The sequence below is a fragment of the Bicyclus anynana genome, chromosome 24 (assembly GCF_947172395.1).
Source record: "Bicyclus anynana chromosome 24, ilBicAnyn1.1, whole genome shotgun sequence".
In the NCBI taxonomy this organism is placed as follows: domain Eukaryota; kingdom Metazoa; phylum Arthropoda; class Insecta; order Lepidoptera; family Nymphalidae; genus Bicyclus; species Bicyclus anynana.
Genome location: NC_069106.1, coordinates 2,943,552 through 2,965,218, shown reverse-complemented (window position 1 = coordinate 2,965,218; position 21,667 = coordinate 2,943,552). Strand labels below are relative to the sequence as shown.

General features: G+C 37.9%; 1 protein-coding gene across 1 annotated transcript in view; it reads right to left on the bottom strand.

The window, feature by feature from the left end:
- The window catches only part of LOC112046231 (facilitated trehalose transporter Tret1), a 35,359-nt gene that overhangs the window by 8,642 nt on the left and 5,050 nt on the right, over positions 1–21,667 (bottom strand). Inside the window, exons 2-4 of the mRNA XM_024082806.2 lie at positions 7,682–7,837; positions 3,219–3,421; positions 2,191–2,377 (exon numbers count right to left, since the gene is read on the bottom strand). Coding sequence (XP_023938574.2) covers positions 2,191–2,377; positions 3,219–3,421; positions 7,682–7,837 — 546 coding nt within the window. The remainder of the gene's footprint in view (positions 1–2,190; positions 2,378–3,218; positions 3,422–7,681; positions 7,838–21,667) is intronic.

The following is a 21,667-nucleotide window of genomic DNA, read 5'->3' as shown; positions in this document are numbered from 1 at the left end:
TTTCATGTTTCAATTATTATACTCGTAGATTGTTAGATATAAGGCTTATCATTATTGTGTATGTGTGTGTGTGTTTTATTTATACCTTTTAATTTTATATTGTTGCTTAATTTGTTGAAACACTTTTATTTGTTTAGCGTAATCCTATTATTTAGCATATTAATTCAAGGTTGTTTGTTTTTAATTTAAAGGTAATAATATAGCATATTGTCACTGTGACTATGTATATCCGTGGTGTCACCTGGATCGAGGTAGCAGCTGAAAATCAGCGCCGCTTGGCCAAGTACTTTGCTTGGTTTATGCGGCACAATGCTGAGCTGTTACCTTTTTTTCAAGGTTGTGCCAAACATAACGAAGTGGTTTTTGATGCTTCAACTACTTTAGTTTTGATTTTCAATTGATCAGGTGGTTGAAGCATCAGACACAACAATAGTGCTTAATTAGGCATTGTGGTGTATGGCACAATTTTTTAAATAAATGTTTTTTCTTTCTTTCTTTCTTTTTTCTAATAAAAGTTAAGGATTTCTTTTAATAAAACTTCTGCAATGTAACGCCTGATTCTATTTGAAATACTTTATTAGAAAATTTTCCAAGTCATACACATTAAAAATTGCAGTAGTTAAGAATTGTAATAATCTTCTTATATTATAAAGCTGAAGAGTTTGTTTGTTTGGTTGAACGCGTTAATCTCATGAACTACTGGTCCGATTTGAAAAATTCTTTCAGTGTTAGATAGCCCATTTATCGAGAAAGTTTATAGGTTATATATAATAATAATAATAATAATAAAAGTCATTTATTCAGCTTAAGACTGGACAGAAATAGTTAAAACTAAATTAACTTAAAAATTAAGATAATTATAACTAAACAAAAAAAACACGACTGCACTTCTGGGCAAATAGTGCCTCCCGATGTGCAGCCTCTATGTTATTCTATTCAATTTATTCTCTATACTATACGTATAGTCTACCTAATACAGTTTATATTTAAATATATCTATTTTTATCTCAGCTGAAAAGGTCGCTGCCTCAGCATGGTGTTGCAGTGTTTGCAACTGCAACGCTGATTTTCAGGCATGAACCTTGGTGGCGTCACGACTCGACAGGGAAACAGTTATAAAAGAGAAAAATAAAATAAAAAAGCAAATAATAAAATACACAAATACAGAAATAATACAAATGAAAGGAAAAATAAAAAACATAGTATAAGTCAAGAGTCATCCAAACTATTTATAAATTAAGAGTATATGGCAGGCATATTATTAAAATGAGACAGCTTAATACAAAATGGTGAAATAGTCGGTCGTCTAGGGTTACAAATATATATTCTTTTTTTTTTATATATATTATCCCCGTATTCATACGGGAACGGGAATCACGCGGGTGAAACCGCGCGGCGTCTGCTAGTTTAGTTTAAAACTTGAAAGATGATAAAGTCGTGGGTCGTCGACATTGCTATGATCTACTACAGTTCTAATATTTTTTTTTATGCAAAATCAGTGGTAACTTTAGGAAGGTGTGAAGTCCAACGTTTGTGGGGGCCGGGACTTTTCGTAATATCTATGCTTGCAAGTCTTAACATGACTTAATAAGGAAAATCATTGACATTTAATTAACTATGCAACTTGTTTTTACAAATTGTCTTGAACCGTGAATCTTTTTGTTCTTCTTGTTCTTTTTTCAATTTTTCCTTAAAATTTTCATTGTTTTTACTGAGATTTGACGGCATCCGTGGCGCAGTGGTATGCGCGGTGGATTTACAAGACGGAGGTCCTTGATTCGATCCCCGGCTGGGCTGATGGAAAATTTTCTTAATTGGTCCAGGTCTGGCTGGTGGGAGGCTTCGGCAAAGACGTACCGCCAAGCGATTTAGGTTCCGGTACGATGTCGTGTAGAAACCGAAAAGACTGTGAATTTCCTACTCCTTACAAGTTAGCCCGCTTCCATCTTAGATTGCATCATCACTAACCATCAGGTGAGATTGTAGTCAAGGGCTAGCTTGTAGAAATAAAAAATTAAAAAAAATCTCTCGCTGTTCTGTGGTAGAATGGCGATGGAGGAACAAGATTATAAAGTTCCTGAGCACACTCTCCGAAGTATACTCAACATCACGATCCTGAGCTGCCTCCAGCGAATCCGTGCGACTCCTGAGAGTACGACATGCGATCTTCTTAAATGCTACAGTTCTCACCTTTAGAATAGAGATAGAAAGGACTGTCAGGCAAGAGGAGAACGGGCAGAGAGCTGGCAGCGATGACACTAGCGAACACGATGTTGAATGTAGTGTAGGAGACGAAAGGACCCACTGATAGAGTCACCACGATGCCGAGGGTGGAGAAGATCTGCATGAGCGTGCCCAGCGAGCCGCGATGGTCTTTCTGCAACCAACTGGCTAGTTACGGGCCTGTCACTCGGGAAGTAGCGAGGGAAGTAGGCAGAGATATATTATGCTACTCGTCCTGCCTATCACTCCTAATTTTGTCGGTTTTGAGCGTGTCGGCGCGAGTGAGTCGGCTCGTCACGGGCCAAGATAGTACGAAATGTTTCGTGAGTTAGGTGGGGAGTAGTAGAAGACTGGTCGGGCGGCCTAGCTTATTATTATTGTGACGTTCAATCCGTCCACCTCTTATTGGATAATCCTTTTTGGGATAGGCGGAGAGAATGACTTCAGTGTTAACTAGTTTTAAAAAGACGTCTTTAAACCTACAACCTTCGGTCACAAGTCCGGGACAACACTTGATTATTCTCTGCCATTTGATGGTTTATTGGTAACATTCTTGGTGGGAATTGATAGAGCTGACAGCCTTTCATTCAATAATAGTGTTTTTCCCTTTATATCCTTTAAACTTTTGAGTCAAACTCAAATACAAACTCATTATTAATTAATTTAGTTTACAATCACTTTTGAAACGTCAGCTAATAGATACCTTCCCAGATAATGGTGATTAATTTAATTAGTCTTAAACTTGTACTACCAGAAAAGTACTCTAACCTACCTATAAACTCTAACCCCAAGTTTTTAAATATAAATCGTTCGTGTTTTGAGATATAAAAAAAAATAACTCATCACCGAGGGGTTGTGGTTCGATCCCCGCCTCGTCGGTCTATTGTCGTACCCACTCCTAATACCGTTTTACCTGACTAGTTGGAGGGGAATGGAAAACTTGTTCATATTTAAAAGATATGGCAAATATTATTTAAAAAAAAAATGAAACTCACACTGGCAATTTCCGAAGCGTAGATAGGGACTACCATAAACAGGAAGCAGTCGGTCATAATCATAATGACTCGCCCGAAGATCAACATCCACACTTCAGTCGCGAAGATGAAGAGCATACTCATGAGGAACTTTGGCAGTGACAGCAGTAAGAAGCAATACTTCCTGCCCACAGCGTCCAGCAGCATTCCGCCTACGAGATTACCTGAGGGAAAAAAATTCAACCCGTCGTGAGTAAATTCGGGTATATCATACCTGGCGATATAATAATAATAATAATAATAAGCTTGTGAGAGCTGAGACGGAGAAAAAACGCAAGTATCTTGATCTGGCTCACGAGGTTACCGCCATGTGGCATGTGGAGTCCACTGAAATCATCCCAATCGTCATATCTGCCAATGGTTTGATCCCAGTCAGCCTCGCTCACCATTTAAGACGGCTGGGGTTCCGTGGCAGTTCGCTCGCAGGCAAGATGCCAAAAGCGGTCTTGCTGGATTCGGCTAGGATAGTCCGCCGGTTTCTCCACCTGTCGCCCTGACCCCCGGCCGTTTGGTCTCCCTGCCGGGGTGAATCCTCCGCCCGGTGCATATATGTATTTATGTAGCATATATTTATGTTTATTATTTTGCGTATCTAAGTAAATTTATGTATTTTCCTTTTGGCCTATATTTATTTTGTACCGGGCGTGAGAGTAAAATTTATCGGGATAATAATAATAATAATAAAGCCCTTTTATTTTCTCCTTATAACATTTACAATATTTTTAGTAACATGATTCCTTAAATCTAGTGTTAAAAATATTTACATTAGGTATGTTAAAAATATGTTTTTTTTTAAATTACAAGGATCCCTCATAGGGATTTAGGCCTTATTAACTATGCTATTCCTGCAAATTGATAGCTTAGTCACTGGATTGGGTGATGCAAAGAGTGATTTAAAGTGACATTTTTTTTTATACTTTACAAGTTAGCCCTTGAACACAATTTCACCTGATGGTAAGTGATGATGTAATCTAAGATGGTAGCGGGCTAACTTGAGTAGGAAGACATTCCTCACCCCTTTCGGTTTCTACACAGCATCGTATATTCGTACCGAAACGCTAAATCGCTTAGCGGTACGTCGTTGCCGGTAGGGTGGCTAGCCACGGCCGAAGCCTCCCACCAGCCAGAGCTAGACCAATTAAGAAAACCTCAATCAGTCCAGCCGGGGATCGAACCCAGGACCTCCGTCTTGACCACGGAGGCCGTCAAAACATTATAGTTGATGTAGTGACAGTTACGTTAGCGCAGATTAAACTACACCGAAACTTAAAGATACACCACCTAATTATCAATAACTAATGCATAACTAATAAACCACTGCAGGACATAGGCCTTTTGTATGGACTTCCAAACATCACGATACTGAACCGCCTGCATCCAGCGAATCCCTGCGACTCGCTTGATGTCGTCAGTCCACCTGGTGGGGGGTCGACCAACACTGCGCTTCCACGGGGCCGCCATTCCAGCACCTTGGGGCCCCGACGGCCATCGGGTTTTCGAACTATGTGCCCCGCCTTCGCGAGCTTCGCGACACGTTGAGCTACGTCGGTGACTTTAGCTCCTCATTTCTGATTCGATCACACAGAGACACTCCTAACATAGCTCGTTCTATCGCCCGCTGTGTGACTCTGAACTTTCTTATGAGTCTCATAGTTAGCGACCAAGTCTCGGAACCATAGGTTCACTGGCAACACGCACTAATTTGATTAGTTCTGAAAAATGTGGGCATGATAGAATCCACTAAATCAAAACTTCAAATCATGGATAATCTATCTATACTTATAATAAATCTGTAAAGAGGTCAATTCTGTACATGAAATATATTTCCAAAATAACTATCAGGGGGTGATTAGTGGTCGATACTGATGCCAAAAATGCAATCAGTAAAATTTTTGTCTGTCTGTCTGTATGTTCTTTATAGAAACAAAAACTACTCAACGGATTTTAACGAAACTTGGTACAATTATTCTTCATACTCCTGGGCAGGTTATAGTATACCTTTCATCACGCTACGATCAATAGGAGCAGAGCAACGAAGGGAAATATTGAGGAAACAGGAGAAGTTACTCCATTTTTTAAGCGTCCGTCGCCGTCGCGTGGTAGGGTACGGGTAAAGTAAGGGTAGGGTAGGGTTAGGGTAGGGGTAAGGGTAAAAGTAGGGTTTCCCGCGCACGAAGTCGCGGGAGTCCGCTAGTTATAAATATAGTGATCCATGTTTTGAAGTTTAACTCACGCATCTTTAACTATGCGAGGCTAGGTGTTTATAAACAGTTAAATATCACTTGCTTCATAGGTGAAGGTAAACCTCATAAGTTTTTCATGTTCCCAAGGTATTTGTTTATTTTATAGATAAATTGGCGACTCAGATGACATGATAAGTGGAAACACATCGCATATAAACAGAATACCACTTTGTATAGAAAGTAATAAGCAGAATAAAATAATTTAGTCTATAGAAGACTAAGATAATAATTTTGTATTTAAATATTTATTGAAATTGAATTGGAGAACATTAAAAAATGTAATTTTCGAATCGAATTAAAGTTTTTTTAATGATTTTAAATATAAAAAAGCACTTTCAAAGATAGAGCTCAAACTCAAAGGTCTCCTTCGTGAGTGGGCATAATGTCTTAAGGTTGGGAGAAAACTTCAGTACAAATACTTTTGGACATGTGTTGGTTGCGGAAATAAATTTAAATTACAATTGTATTCCTTATTGAATACTTTCTCATTTTGAAAAAAAATACAATTGATTTTTTCAACTATTTTAAAAGTAAGTAAGTGTTTATAAACCTCGATGAAAAAAATCAAAAATCTCCGTTTAAAATTGCCGCTGACTTTAATTCAAAAATATCTCGTATGCGGATACAATGTCCACCGTTTTCGTGTATGTAGATTAATTTCACCTTGGAGTGTAAATATACCAGCTCATGACTAAGGGCCCCGTATGGGTACGAAACTAGTCGGGCATACTCCGACCTAGTATCACGAGAGTTTTAGCCGTGTTTCATAATCAATTGGTATAAATATTTTTCGATTGGGAGTCTATTATACACAGGTCCATTTACGTATCTATTAATTTATGACGTATACTAAGTAAATGAGAAACAAAATGTTTAGCATACACATGGACTACATATGTAAAAGTATGCATTTCAACACGCTAGCGCATTTAAGATGCAAGGAAAATCGGAACAGTTAAAGAATGCTATTCCGGCATCCGTGTTCCTAGCAAAGAGAAATTTCAACGTTTTTTACTATACTTTACATTTTTCAGACTCACGGCTTCACCCGCGTAGTTCCCGTGCCCGTGTGCATAATGGGATAAAATAAAGCCTATGTCACTCACAAAGAACGTAAATATCAATGCAACACCAAAAAAATGCATGATTTGTATAGTTATTAGAATAAGTTAAAAGTTAAGATAAGTTTCCTCTTGTATTTTTCCTTTATATCGATTGGTAAATCGATCGATCAAAATCGAAGCAGTAGATCCAGAGGTTAGCCCCTAAAGAATCACTATCTATTGGTGAAAACCACATGAAAATTTGATGAAGACGTAGTATTTCAGTTTATTGGGGACCGTTCAATAGTTTTAAAGATAACTGTGTTTTTTCTAGTGTTTATAGTTATTTACACGATCCTACAATACAATGAAGCTTTTTTTTTAAATTTCTCGTCTGTTTGTTTGTCCAGGCTAATCTCTCGAACAGCAGAACTGATTTAAACGGAACTTTCACTTGTAGATAGAGAAGGACATTGAGCTACATGTAGGTTACTTTTTATCCCGAAAAATTCCATGGCTCTCGCGGGATTTATGAAAAACCGAATTTCATTTTCACCGTGGCGCAGTGGTGTGCGCGCTGGATTTACAAGACGGAGGTCCTGGGTTCGATCCCCAGCTGGACTGATTGAGGTTTTCTTGATTGGTCTAGATCTGGCTTCGGCTATGGCAAGTTACCACCCTACCAGCAAAGACATACCGCCAACCGAATTAGCGTTCCGGTAAGATGTCGTGTAGAAACCGAAAGGTGTGTGGATTTTTTTCTTACTCCTAATAAGTTAGCTGCTAGCCTGCTTCCATCTTAGATTGTATCATCACTTACCACCAGGTGAGATTGTAGTCAAGGGTTAACTTGTAAAGAATAAAAAAAAACATACATACAACCGAACGTAGAACCTCCTCCTTTTTGGAAGTCGGTTAAAAATATCATCATCATCATCGACGTCATTATCAACCCATATTCTGCTCACTGCTGAGTTCGAGTCTCCTCTCATAATGAGAGGGGTTAGGCCAATAGTCCACCACGCTGGCTGAAAGTTGAAGGTGCATGCCCCGGACCGGATTCCAACCCACACCCTCCGGAATCGGAGGCAGAGGTCATATCCACTGGGCTATCATGGCTCTAAATGATTCTATTTACCTAATATACCAAGCAAGAATCCACCGGAAACAATCCACGAGCCTTCCTCCTCAGTGATGGGCCTAGACAAGGTCGTCTCCGTTTCGTTCCGAAGCTTCACCAGCATAGGGGAGGGCCATGATAGACTCATCCCCGTTGACACTACTCCGAGGTTTACTGGAAAAGAAAATCATTTTTCAAAAAAACTTCTTCACTTCAAAAAAAGGGGGAGGTTTTCAATTTGACGCGTTATGTTTTTTTTTAAAATGTTTCCATTATCATTCCATATTCGGCTCACTGAGCTTGAGTCTCCTCTCAGAATGAGAGGGGTTAGGCCAATAGTCCACCACGCTGGCCCAATGCGGATTGGCAGACTACACACACGCAGAGAATTAAGAAAATTCTCTGGTGTGCAGGTTTCCTCACGATATTTTCCTTAACTGTTTGAGACACGTGATATTTAATTTCTTAAAATGCACACAACTGAAAAGTTGGAGGAGCATGCCCCGGACCGGATTCGAACCCAAACCCTCCAGAATCGGAGGCAGAGGTCATATCCACTGGGCTATCACAGTTTTTTTTTAATGTGTTACCTAATAATTTCGTTATAATTTTAAAAATCCTTATATTTGTTTGAAAGAGTAAGTATACCTTCCAGATTAGTCTCACTTAATTTTCATGAAAATTGGTTCAGTAGTTTTGTGCTAAAATGAAAATAACGAAATTTACCGTACTGTGGCGCTTTCGTTACGACATTGTAATGTACATGTCGGCGAGTGAGTTAGGTATATGATCGGTTAGCAAAATCTACGTTAATTATTGTGATAGTATTAGAATCAGGTTTTCATGTGTTTATGGGTTTTAATTATTATCTTCTACTATATAAAAATAAGTCGTGTTTTCCTTCCTGACGCTATAACTCCAGAACGCACGAACCGATTTCCACGGTTTTGCATTCGTTGGAAAGGTCTCAGGCTCCGTGAGGTTTATAGCAAAGGAAATTCAGGAAAAGGTAGGGGTAGGGTAGAGTAGGGGTAGGGTAGGGCAGGGGTAGGGTAGGGTAGGGGGTAGGTTACATGTAGGGTAGGGGTAGGGTAGGGTAGGGTAGGAGGTAGGTTAGAGGTAGGGTAGGAGTAGGGTAGGGGTAGTTGAAAGTTTACATCGAGTTTCACGCGGATGAAGTCGCGGGCGTCCGCTAGTTTACTGTATAAATAAATAAGACTGTGAATGATTAATCACCATCCAATAGCATTGCGTCCAAATGGCGTGTAGCCGGTACACTTTACAGAGTGGGGGCACCCTGCCCCACTGTAGCCTGCTAGTTGAGCAGTTCAGTTGTAATCGCGTTCTCGAAATGGATAGTCGTCTTCAATTTGTTAAATACTGACAGTTAAAAAAAATCAACCGATTTTAAAATCACACACAAAAAAGTAAGGCGCAAGAGGTTGTAGTTGCTATCTGAGGCACAGGGGTGTATAAACACACTTATTTTTTTGGTGGTCTAACCGTGGATTCGAACCCTGGACCTCAGTAGCTGAACTAGCTAACCACGGGACTAATGAGCAGTTAACCACCGAGCATCAAGGTACAAATACAACGCGTTCCGCCAGATATGCACCGACCCTTACAAGTCACTGACTTTACCTTGATTAAGCCTTATTGAACGAAGTTACGTTTAACTCGGCATAAACCTACTTATGTTCCTTTAAGCCAATTATGCAAACAAATAGTTCATTTTATTTCAACAAGACAGGAAAGCTTGCGTCAACGACTTGTGAAGAACTGGTGAGGAGCAAAAGACATTACCGACCAATAGCGGCAAAGTTGAAACGATTTCTCTTTCGTCCCAACGTATGAAAGAGTGAGCGACATTGGTCGAATTTTATCGTTCACTCGTCTCGAGATATGTCGTGTTCCTATACCAATGCATAAGATACAACTGCAAACTGCGTTCCGCCAGATATACAATGACCCTTACAAGTCATTGACTTTACCTTCACTGAACAAAGTTACGTTTACTGTCGTAATATCCTCGGCATAAATTGCCGGGATTATACCAAATTATGCAAAAAAATGTTTATTTTGTTCCAACAACACTGGTGACCAACATGCAGCAACGACTTGTGCGGATCTTGCGAGGAGAAAAATACATATTATCGACCAATAGCGGCAAAATTGAAACGATCTCTCTTTCATCCCAACGTATGAAAGAGTGAGCCTTTTTGATTCTTCCGTTATTGGTTGACATTTGTTGTTCACTCGTCTCGAGAAATGTCGTGGACCTATACCAATGCTTAAGATACAACTGCAAACTGAGTTCAGCCAGATATGCACCGACCCTTACAAGTCATTGACTTTACCTTCACTGAACGAAGTTACGTTTACTGTGATGATAGGGTTGCCAACTATACTGTTTTAAGCAGTATGTTTTTTTTCTAAATTATACTTTTTACTGTTAATCAAAAATAAAGTACACAAAATACTGTTTTCAGCATCAAAATGCAGGCTCACTATAATTTTTAGTTATTAATTGTAAGTGACGGGAGGATATAAATAGAGCATCTGTCAATTTAATAAGAAATGTGCTCCTCATTTATTTTAATTTCAGTTATAATTGTGATGAAATTTTTAATAATGATTGTAGATTAGTAAGTTGTGCGAGAAGCTCTAAAAAATGTGTATTTTAAACAATAAATAAATAAAATACTGTTCGTTTTTCTAAAATACTGTTTAATATTCTTCATAAACCTGAATATACTTTAGTTCTTGTAAAAAACGGTTGTCTTTAAGGTCGGTTTACTGACGATAGTTGAACGTGACGACGACATAAGAAAATACTGATGGAATGGTTGCATTTTTCAAAAGAAAATGTTCGTTTTTCTAAAATACTGTTTAATAATCTTCATAGATCAGAATATACTTAATTTCTTGTAAAAAGAGTTGGCAACCCTAGAGCGAGGGAACGACGCATGACGTCATCTTTTTTCGACTTTGCAGCCGGCTTCATCGAATTATATGACGCTGTCACGTCAAAAAAGTTGGCAACCCTATGTGGTGATGTCCTCGGCATAATTTGCCGGTATTTTGTACACAGGTACCACTTACCTTTAAGTGTTGCAAAATTATGTAATGGCGAATATTATGTGCGAAGGAAAATAATTATCATCTGATAAGTTGTAATAAGTAGATACTTATGTTTGTAATTATAAATGCGACAATTGGTTTGTTTGTTAGGTAACAATGTCACTAGCTCCGAAACTATTATACCTAACAATAATAAATCTCCTTTACCAATGGAAAGCAACATTATCAGCGATTAACTAAGGCTATATTTTACCTACTTCTTACGGGTATAAGTATTATGCGGGTAAAACCGCAGGGCGTCTGCTAGTGGGCATTTAGGCCCCTAATTCCTATATCCGATCTATGAGACCCAAGATCAATATCACAAGGGCCCTATCATCCTAATATGCCCAGAATCACAACTTATTTAAATACGGCCCTGTCTCTCAATGTATTTCTTTGTTGCGACATTCAAAGTATGCATGTAAGTATTTATTTTAAATCCTGATAAACCCATCTTAAATGTATTATCTTAGATAAACTATTTATCTATTATTTATCTAGATCAAGCAAACTGGAGCTATAGATATAGGTATAGTAAGCGGCCTGTAAGTTGACATATGCAAAGCAATTTTCGGATGTTAGCGACGTACAGACGAGTAATGGGCATAAGATATATATGCCTTCATCTATTATTTATTAGCGATAAGAAATAAATTATAGATAACTAGCGGACGCCCACAACTTCGTCCGCTTGGAATTTAGTTTTCCACAAATCCCTCGGGAACCATGGATTTTTCCGGGATAAAAAGTAGCCTATGTGTTAATACAGGCTATAATATATCTCTATACCAAATTTCATCTAATTCGGTTCAGTAGTCGAGGCGTGAAAGAGTAACAAACATTCATATCATCAAAATCGTCAGTTTTCGCAAATCTCGGGAAACCATGGATTTTTTCGGGATAAAAAGTAGCCTATGTATTAATCCAGAGTAAAATCTATTCATTCCAAATTTCAGCCAAAGTGCTTCAGTAGGAGCGGTGTTAAAGAGCAACAAACATCCAAACATCCATATAAACTTTCGCGTTTTTAATATTAGTAGGATGTAATATTTTGCCCACTGGTTCACTCAAACTAACCTGGCTTCGCTCGGTGTTCCGTCTTTTACAGGGCATTTTACTATCCGGCGAACGTCAACGTACTGGTCACGTGATACCCCCAACAGTCATCTTAGAATTCTATAATCTCTTTGCTTTGGTTTGCATCCATAGACTCATTTACTTATTAATCTATGACTTACTACTAAGGCCTGTATATTACAGATAATATTCAAGTGACACGTTTCATACAAAATCTAAGAAACCATTAATACACTTTCATTTTACATATTAGATTACATATCTGATGACGATATAACACTACTCAACTTTTTATATCTGGCAACCCCACAGTTTCAGTGAGAAAGCAAGCAACCTTTATGTTTTCAAATTCTGTTGGAAAAAATTATTTTAACTAGTGTACGATTTTTTTAATAACCAATGAGGAAAAAGATTAAAAAAAATGTAATAAAAAATTTAATCCGGCCGCAATTTTACTAGGCAACCTATTTGCAAGATGTCAATGTGCATATGTATGTGTAGCACGCGTTTGACACTTTGGTTTACATGAGATGGCCAATTTTGGTTCAAGTTACTTGCCGGGATCTATACCTTTGTCTACAAATCAGTTAAGTAAGCCCACCTTGTAACTGTCTTCTGCTTGATAGATAACAATACATTGTAATAATAATGTATTATCTAAGTCCGCATAAAGTTCAGTTTTTCAAAAATCCCGCAGGATCCATGGATTTTTCCGGGATAAAAAGTAGCCTATTACTACTTTTATCCTACTCTATCTTCCAGTAAGAGTTCCGTTAAATCGGCTCAGCCGTTCCAGAGATTAGCCCGGACAAATAAACAAAAATTATATAAAGGCTCGTTTGAATTTTAGTATTGTGCAAATATCTGTAAGCGCTTTAGAAAACACAGTTATCTTGATATTACAAAGATATCTTAAATTTTGGAAATTTTTAACGGATAACCAGTAATGGTTAGGTGACCGTAAAAATAAAAAATCTCCGCCACTTGAAGTAAAATGGCCTAGTCAAGGTCAAATGACCTATTTATTTATATCTTGATATTACAAAGATATCTTAAATTTTGGAAATTTTTAACTGATAACCAGTAATGGTTAGGTGACCGTAAAAATAGAGAATCTCTGCCACTTGAAGTAAAATGGCCTAGTCAAGGTCAAATGACCTATTTATTTATATCTTGATATTACAAAGATATCTTAAATTTTGGAAATTTTTAACGGATAACCAGTAATGGTTAGGTGACCGTAAAAATAAAAAATCTCAGCCACTTGAAGTAAAAGGCCTAGTCAAGGTCAAATGACCTATTTATATATATCTTGATATTACAAAGATGTCTTAAATTTTGGATTTTTTTAACGGATAACCAGTAAAGGTTAGGTGATCGTAAAAATAAAAAATCTCTGCCACTTGAAGTAAAATGGCCTAGTCAAGGTCAAATGACCTATTTATTTACTAGCCGTTGAAATACGAGTAACTATGTTAAATGATAACAAAAAAAATGTCATTATCATTATCATTGTCAGCCGACGGACATCAATTTACAGCATTGCACTTAAATCTGCTGAGGCTGTCAGTCTCATCATCATTCGGCTCACATTGACCACGAGCCTCCTCTCAGAATGAGAGGGGTTAGGGTTTAGACCACGCTAGGCCAATGCGGATTGGCAGACTTCACACACGTAGAGAGTTAAGAAAATTCTCTGGTATGCAAGTTTCCTCACGATTTTTTTTCTTTACAGCTTGAGACGTGTTAAATCACTCCTTTAGTCCTCAGCAGGGTTATTATGTATCTCGGTGCACCATTAAAATAAAGAGTCACTACATTTTTACATAGCTGGAATAGCGAAATCTCAATCTGCAAATCCGCATTTGACCAGAGTGATAGATTATAAGCATAACCCCTTTCATATTGAGAGGAGACCCGTGCTCAACAGTGAGCCGCGTATGGGTTGTGAATGATGATGATTTTCCTTCATACCACCATAAGCTGAAAAACTTACAGCATTGGTCTATGTTAAATCTAATATACAGCCTCCCTAAAATTTGGTGTCTACCGCAGGATGTCAGTCTCATCATCCACCATCATCATTAACAACCCATATTCGGCACACTGTTGAGCAAGAGTCTCCTCTCAGAATGAGAGGGGTTAGGGTTTAGACCACGCTGGCCCAATGCGGATTGGCAGACTTCACACACGTAGAGAATCAAGAAAATTTTCAGGTATGCAGGTTTCCTCACGATGTTTTTCCTTCACCGTTATTAACTGAATAGTTGAGGTGCATGCCCCGGGCTGGATTCAAACCTACGCATTCCGAATCGAAGGCAGTCATATCCACTAGGCTATCACGTCTCATCACATATCAGGTTATCAGTCTAAAAACGTTTATCCGTGAAGACAATGTCTATTTACAATAGGTACCTACTACGACTTCGCGATTACCATCTTACATTGAATGTCAAAGATAATAAAATTGTTAAGAATGAAACCTACCAAGCGTGACAGGTCTCGTACGTTCCGAATTTTTTTTACATTACAACGGATCACATTAAGTTTAAAAATAGCTTGATTTACTCCTTAATAATCGATTTTTCATATATAGCCCCCGGTATGAAATAAACATAGGCACTAAAATTCGATGAACGAATGATAGCGTTAGGTACGTTTTTGTTGATTTTGAAGTCGGTTGTATTTTTTATAGTCGACTCCAGTGCGTTGGCTGCCGCCGAGACTGCAGTAAATGAACCCATAAATGCATTTAAAGAAATTAAATATCAGATGTCTCAAACGGAAACCTGCATACCTGAGAATTATCTCAAATCTCTGCGTATGTGAAGTCTGCCTATCTGCATTGGGCCAGCGTGGCGGATTATTTGGCCTAATTCTGAGAGGAGACTCGAGCTCAGCAGTGAGCCGAATAAGGTTTGAAATGATGATTCACATAGCCGTGTGTCTCCAGAAATTAATTGTTAAAAGTCTGAGGGCAAAAAAGTCTTGTAAAATTTTCCCTATGTAATAAGTCATATTCTTAGCCATCTCACAAAAAACATAAGTTTGCGCTCAAGCTGGTTTTTGGATTTTTTGTAAGCAGTGGTTACGTAGGTCTAGCTTCTAATATTGTTAATTTATAGTCTAAATTAACATCTTCAAAAATACGTTACTTCGTCATATTGTGAATAAAATGGCTACAGTATGTAGCAAAATCAAATAACACATTGCATTAAGACCATGGCATATTTAGTTGAAATTTTTAGTTTTTTAAGTTTTATTCTAAGAATATAATGATTTTTTATAATAAAATCTTAATAGTATTTTGTATTTAAATAAATTGTTATTAAATAAAAAGGCAAATAATGAGAATTAATAACGGATACTGTAGCTCGTTGGACATGTAAAAAAATAAAAAAAATAAAATCACGTGTCTCAGACGGTGAAGGAAAACATCGTTAATTCTTTGCGAGTGTGAAGTCTCCCAATCCGCATTGGGCCAGCGTGGTGGACTATTGGCCTGACCCCTGTCATTCTGAGAGGAGACTCGAGCTCAGCAGTGAGCCGAATATGGGTTGATAACGTAACGTAACGTAGCTCGTTGGACATGTAATGGCATCTAGAAATCAAAACTCCCCATAAACAGTTCCAAAAAATTTATTAAAGATCAAATTATCAAAAATTAACAAGTTGTTAAAGTTGTTGATTAAACTATTAAGTTGGTATACGATTTTAAAATAAATCGCATTCGATGACAAGATACCACGCAATGGTTCAAGAAGAATCTGTGGCCTGAAGACCTCGTTAATACATAATAAAATAGTAGATTGTTATACAAGGGGCTAAAAAGACCCATTATATACGAGGTATTTTTAGGGCCCGAGACGTTAGGCGAGGGCCACCTAAATAGAAACCGAGTTTCTAATGGGTTTAGCCCCACGTGTTATACTTTGCTTTTCATTACGATTGCGAGAAAATAAAATAGATTACAATATTCAATGATTTATTTTAATTAAAAATTAAGGGAGATGCTTTTATACGGTAACATAATTTCCGACTATTGTGAAGATGAATAATGAGTTTGTGAAGTAAACGTGGTAGATAATAGTTTAAAGATGCTTTCGTAAGTGAATCCATTCGTTGTTTTTCCACTTTGCCTAGGTATTTAAGTAAATGCGTCTCGACTTTGATGGTAACAGATTGAAAATTTCATCCATCTCCAAATTAGGATCACCATTCTCACTAGATGACGACAACAATAACAATTAATGTTGAAAAATATGTAAGTTACGGTCACAAATTTACAATGAATTTATGAAAAAATCAAGTGTGTATTATTCACACCAATGGTTTTTTAAATTTTCGCTTTTTAATTTTATTTTTCTTTCACATGACAAAAAGGCAAAGGTATTAACACCATACAGGATGTCCCATGTCTTCAAATCTCGCTCTATTCGCAACTCAATAAAAATGAACGCATTCCACAGACAAGAACGCTGCATTTCATTCCAATTTAAAGGTTTTAATTATTTTTCAAAACAATCAGGGCCTTACCTATAATGATTTTATTTTCGAATAAAGTCTTCTCCGTTTTATAGTAAGCTAGTACTTGGCTAGTACTCGCAACAGACAAGAATTAAAAAAACAAAATTACTTTAGCCCCTAGAGGCTGAAATCCTTGTTTAGTCCCGCTGTGGAGTGGTAATATGACAGTGTTTTAGAGCTAGAGTAGTGAAAATTATTATTATAGTGCCTGTCTGTTATGCGATTTCAACATAACTGTGTCTAAAGTGCTCATAGAAATTTACAAGATACGAACGGTTCAAATTTTAATGGAACATTTACTGGAAGATAGAGTTATAGAGCAATATATACGCTACTTTTTGTCCCGGAAAAATCAATAGTTCCCGTTAGATCTGTGAAAAAACTAAATCCCATGCAAACGAAGCCGCGTATGTCCACTAGTTCTACGATATAAAACGATGTTAAGTGGCAAAATCTAAAAATGGCAACGAGCAAACTCAGAGAGGATGTAATTAATTTAGCCCCTAACAGGTTTTTACCTGAGACCGTCTGGAACGATAGATCACTAATTGACAAGCTTATTCGTATTTAGGATTCCGTATCCAAAGGGTAAAACGGCAGACTATTACTAAGACTCTAACTAAAACCAGGCGAAGCCGTGTGGCACTGGCAAACCGGAATGTTGCCACCCATAAAGCGTCAAGACGTTTAAAACAAAATTTTGACACTTAAAAAGTAATTACATTAAAATAAACTTAATGTTTAAGCGTATTTTATGTTCACGGCCTTCGTGGCGCAGTGGTATACGCGGTGGTCCTAAACAAAGCGGAGGTCCTGGTTTCGATACCCGGCTGGGCGAATTGAGGTTTTATTAATTGGTCCGTGGCTTCGGCTAGTGGCTAGTTTCCACCTACCGGCAAAGCCTTTATTTTATTATACACGCCGCAAAGCGATTTAGCGTTTTGGTACGATGTCGTGTAGAAACCGAAAAGGGTGTGGATTTTCGTCCTACTCCTAACAAATTAACCCGCTTCTATCTTAGATTGCATCATCACTTACCATCAGATGAGGTTTTTTTCATAGAGAATGGTACGGAACCCTCCGTGCATTAGTTCGATTCGTATTTGGCCGGATTTTTTTTTAAACACATTAGGAACAGCCTTGATTATCTGATAATAATATTAATTTCTATTTCGTTAAATAATTAAAATACTTTGGCAACACACGCAAAGAAGAGACGAAGGTCGTTGGGATCCCAAGGAGATGGAACGGCGACCCCGCACCGGACAATAAATACGATTGTTATTGATTTTATGTTAATTAGGTATATTAAGTAAATAAAGGACCAATCAATAATGGATCATCACCAAGTGGACTGACGACGTCAAGCGAGTCGCAGTAATTCACTGGATGCAAGCGGCTTAGGATCGTGATGTTTAAAAGTCCTACAAAAGGCCTACATTCTGCAGTGGACGTCCATCGGCTGTGATGATGATGATGATGATGATTATGATGATGATGATGATGATGATGATGATGATGATGATGATGATGATAATGATGATGATTGTGATGAATGGACCAATGTTAGTAAATAAACCAGCTGTAAAGCCTGGATATAGTTTTCTACCCTGTGGTCGGCTCGAACCCAGGACCTCGTGGCAAGAAACCACAATAATAAACCGCCATCGAGGCACTACTCTTTATATTATTTAACTATTTCATTGTCATTTGCTAATTATAACGCAGCGGAAGTAAATTAATAATCAGTTACTTATTTTTTGCGTTAATTTAATATAGATACCTATTTAAAAAAATATTTTCCGTTAGGTAATGCTTTAATGATAGTCTAATACAATGAAGTTTTTATGATTGATATAATACAATAAAATAATAATAATTGTTCTTTATCTTACACGCCAGCTATTTATGGGAGTCTACAAATCTATACTTATAATAAATCTGTAGAGAGGTCAATTCTGTACATGAAATATATTTCCAAAATAACTATCCGGGGGTGATTAGTGGTCGATACTGATGCCAAAAATGCAATCAGTAAAATTTTTATCTGTCTGTCTGTATGTTCTTTATAGAAACAAAAACTACTCGACGGATTTTTACGAAACTTGATACAATTATTCTTCATACTCCTGGGCAGGTTATATATACTTTTCATAACGCTACGATCAATAGGAGCAGAGCAGTGAAGGGAGATGTTACTAAATTTTTTAAGCTTTCGCCGCGTGGTATGTTCGTTATTGAAACAAAAACTACTCGACGGATTTTAACGAAACTTGGTAAAATTGTTTTTCACACTCCTGGGCAGGTTGCAGTATACTTTTCATCACACTACAATCAATAGGAGCAGAGCAGTGAAGGGAAATGTTGGGAAAACGGGAAAAGTTACTCAATTTTTTAAGCTTCCGTCGCCGTCGCGTGGTAGGGTAGGGGTAGAGTAAGGATAGGGTAGGGTTAAGGTAGGGTAAGCATAGGATAGGGTACCCTACCGTAGGGATAGGGTAGATGTAGGGGTAGGTTAGGGGTGGGGTAGAAGTAGGGTTTCACGCGGACGAAGTCGCGGGCGTCCGCTAGTAGCAAATAATATTATCAAGTAACCTTACCTTGAAAATAAATAATAATATACACTGTGCGAGTTAATTTGAGAGCCGTGATAGCCGTGATAGATAGATAGATAGCGTTTTAAGAAATTAAATATCACGTGTCTTAATCGGTAAAGGAAACATCGTGAGGAAACCTGCATAACAGAGAATTTCTTAATTCTCTGCGTGTGTGAAGTCTGCCAATCCGCATTGGGCCAGCGTGGTGGACTATTGGCCTTACCCCTCTCATTATGAGGGGAGACTTGAGCTCAGCATTAAGCCGAACATGGGTTGATAATCAATCAATCAATAATGATGAGTTAACTTGAGACCTTGTATGATTCTGCGTTTCTCATTGATGTAATTTTTGCCTATAACAAGTTTTATTAGAATTTGAACTTTATTTCTAGGTTAGTTTAGTTTGCTTAGACTGGTACCGAGTCCAAAAAAGTTTTGATTTTTTGGTGTCCGACCGAAGTTTCTTTTTCGGTTCATTTGCATTTCCAAATGTGTATGTCTAATAACTGGACTTTAAGAAGTCCTTTTAAATTTAACTTAGCTTTTTTCGTAAGAAAAAAATACGAAGTTTCGGTTTCGAAGAAACTAAGACTGCAGCAGAAATTCAGTTTCGGTTTCGGCCGAATGGTGGATGATAATGCTTAGCGCCCCCGCGAGGAGTAGGGTTTAGTTTCGAGACAGGCGTCAACTTTACGCGAACGAGTTATAACAATATTGGTTTGGTTCCTCATTCCATATAAGTACGCACACTGTAAATGGAATGCCCTTCCAGCTTCCGTTGTCCCTACCACCTTACAAGGTTAGTATGTATAGGTCAAGAATGAATAGGCATCTTCTATGAAATAATTCGGAGAAAATCTTTTAGCAATGCGACTCCATGGCTTTAAGGAGTCCACGACAAAAGGAACAAATATGTAGCTCTCGGTCAGTGAGGCATCGTTCGTTATCAACCCATATTCGGCTCACTGCTGAGCTCGAGTCTTCTCTCAGAACGAGAGGGGTTACGCCAATATAGTCTATACCACGCTGGCCCAATGCGCCACTGGCCAATTGGCAGACTTCACATACGCAGATAATTAAAAAAAAATCTCTGGTATGCAGGTTTCCTCACGATATTTTCCTTCACCGTTTGAGACACGTGATATTTATAATTTCATAAAATGCACATAACTGAAAAGTTCGAGGTGCATGCCCCAGACCGGATTCGACCCCACGCCCTCTGAAATCGGAGGCAGAGGTCATATCCACTGGGCTATCACAGTGAGGCATACATATTATTATTAGCGGACGACCGTCGCGTCCGCCCTTAGACCTCCTTAAACCGGACCATTTTCAAAATCCGTTCTTAGTGGACGCCTACTAACTCTAAACTACCTCCAAATTCAAATTCATCTTTATACGTCAAGTGGTTCTCGAGATTTCGTGATGAATGAATAACCTTTAGCATTAATATATTAAGATAAATGTATTATTTTAGAATGCTATTCTCCGCAAAATGCAGACTAATTCAAGTGGCAGAACCAATTAAACTGGTGAAAACACACTAGAGCTTCTTCAGAAGACGTTGACTACAATTTTCAATTGTAAAGTTATCAGTTGAACATAATTAAGTCAATTGAAAATTGATCATTGTAGGCACAATTGAACATTGAAAACTGAACAATGCTGTCTGCTTCTGTTCAAGTTATTGTGGTTGGTATACTTATATTTTATTATACTTGTTAACAAAACAAACAGATTATATCTCAAAATCTATCATATAATTCTGTTATAGACGACTAGCTGACGCCGCGCGGTTTCACCCGCGTGGTTCCCGCTCCCGTAGGAATACGGAGATACTATATAGCCTCAATAAATCGGCTATCTAACACTGAAAGAATTTTTCAAATCGGACCAGTAGTTCCTGAGATTAGCGCGTTCAACCAAACAAACAAACTCTTCAGCTTTATAATATTAGTATAGATGCTTTCTAATTTAGAACTGTATTAGATAGGTCGTGCAATACTTATTACCTAAAGGTCATAGCTCATTGGACCCACTCAGCGCCTGAGCACCACTTTCGTTTCTCGACATGGATGTTCCTACGAGTAGCTTGTCCATGTTGCTCGGTGTTTACTTGTTGACAACATGCCGACCGGTGTGGTTGATGGGTTAATTACTAAACGTCAAGTGGTCAACAGGTAGCCTAGTATTTGGGTTCTACCCATGGTCAATGCAAGGTCACACTATTCTATAGCAATATTTTTACAACTCCACAGTGTAAGACTTGAACAAATTTCCACGTCTCTCTTTCTAATAAAATACTATAGAAAGAAAGAGGTCACAGTGACGACTTGCAAACACATCGTTACAGATTTAGAACTGTTGATCATGCGCTGGGAGGATCCAATGGGTTATGACCTTTAATTGTTTTGTTATTCCTGTCACCTAACATAGCTGTCTGAAGGAAAAGTTTACGATCAAGGCCTTAGGTTGACGAACGCATTGTAGGATTTATAGTGTGGCCTACAAAGTGATGTCAGAACAGGAATATATTTATATTTGGCTTATAAATTAAAATAACATTATTTATTATTAATTATAATTTACATTTAAAAAAATTGGCTAGAGGACGCCCGCGACATCGTCCGCGTGGACTTTCAACCCCTATTTAATTCCCTTCTATTTATATTTTTGAATG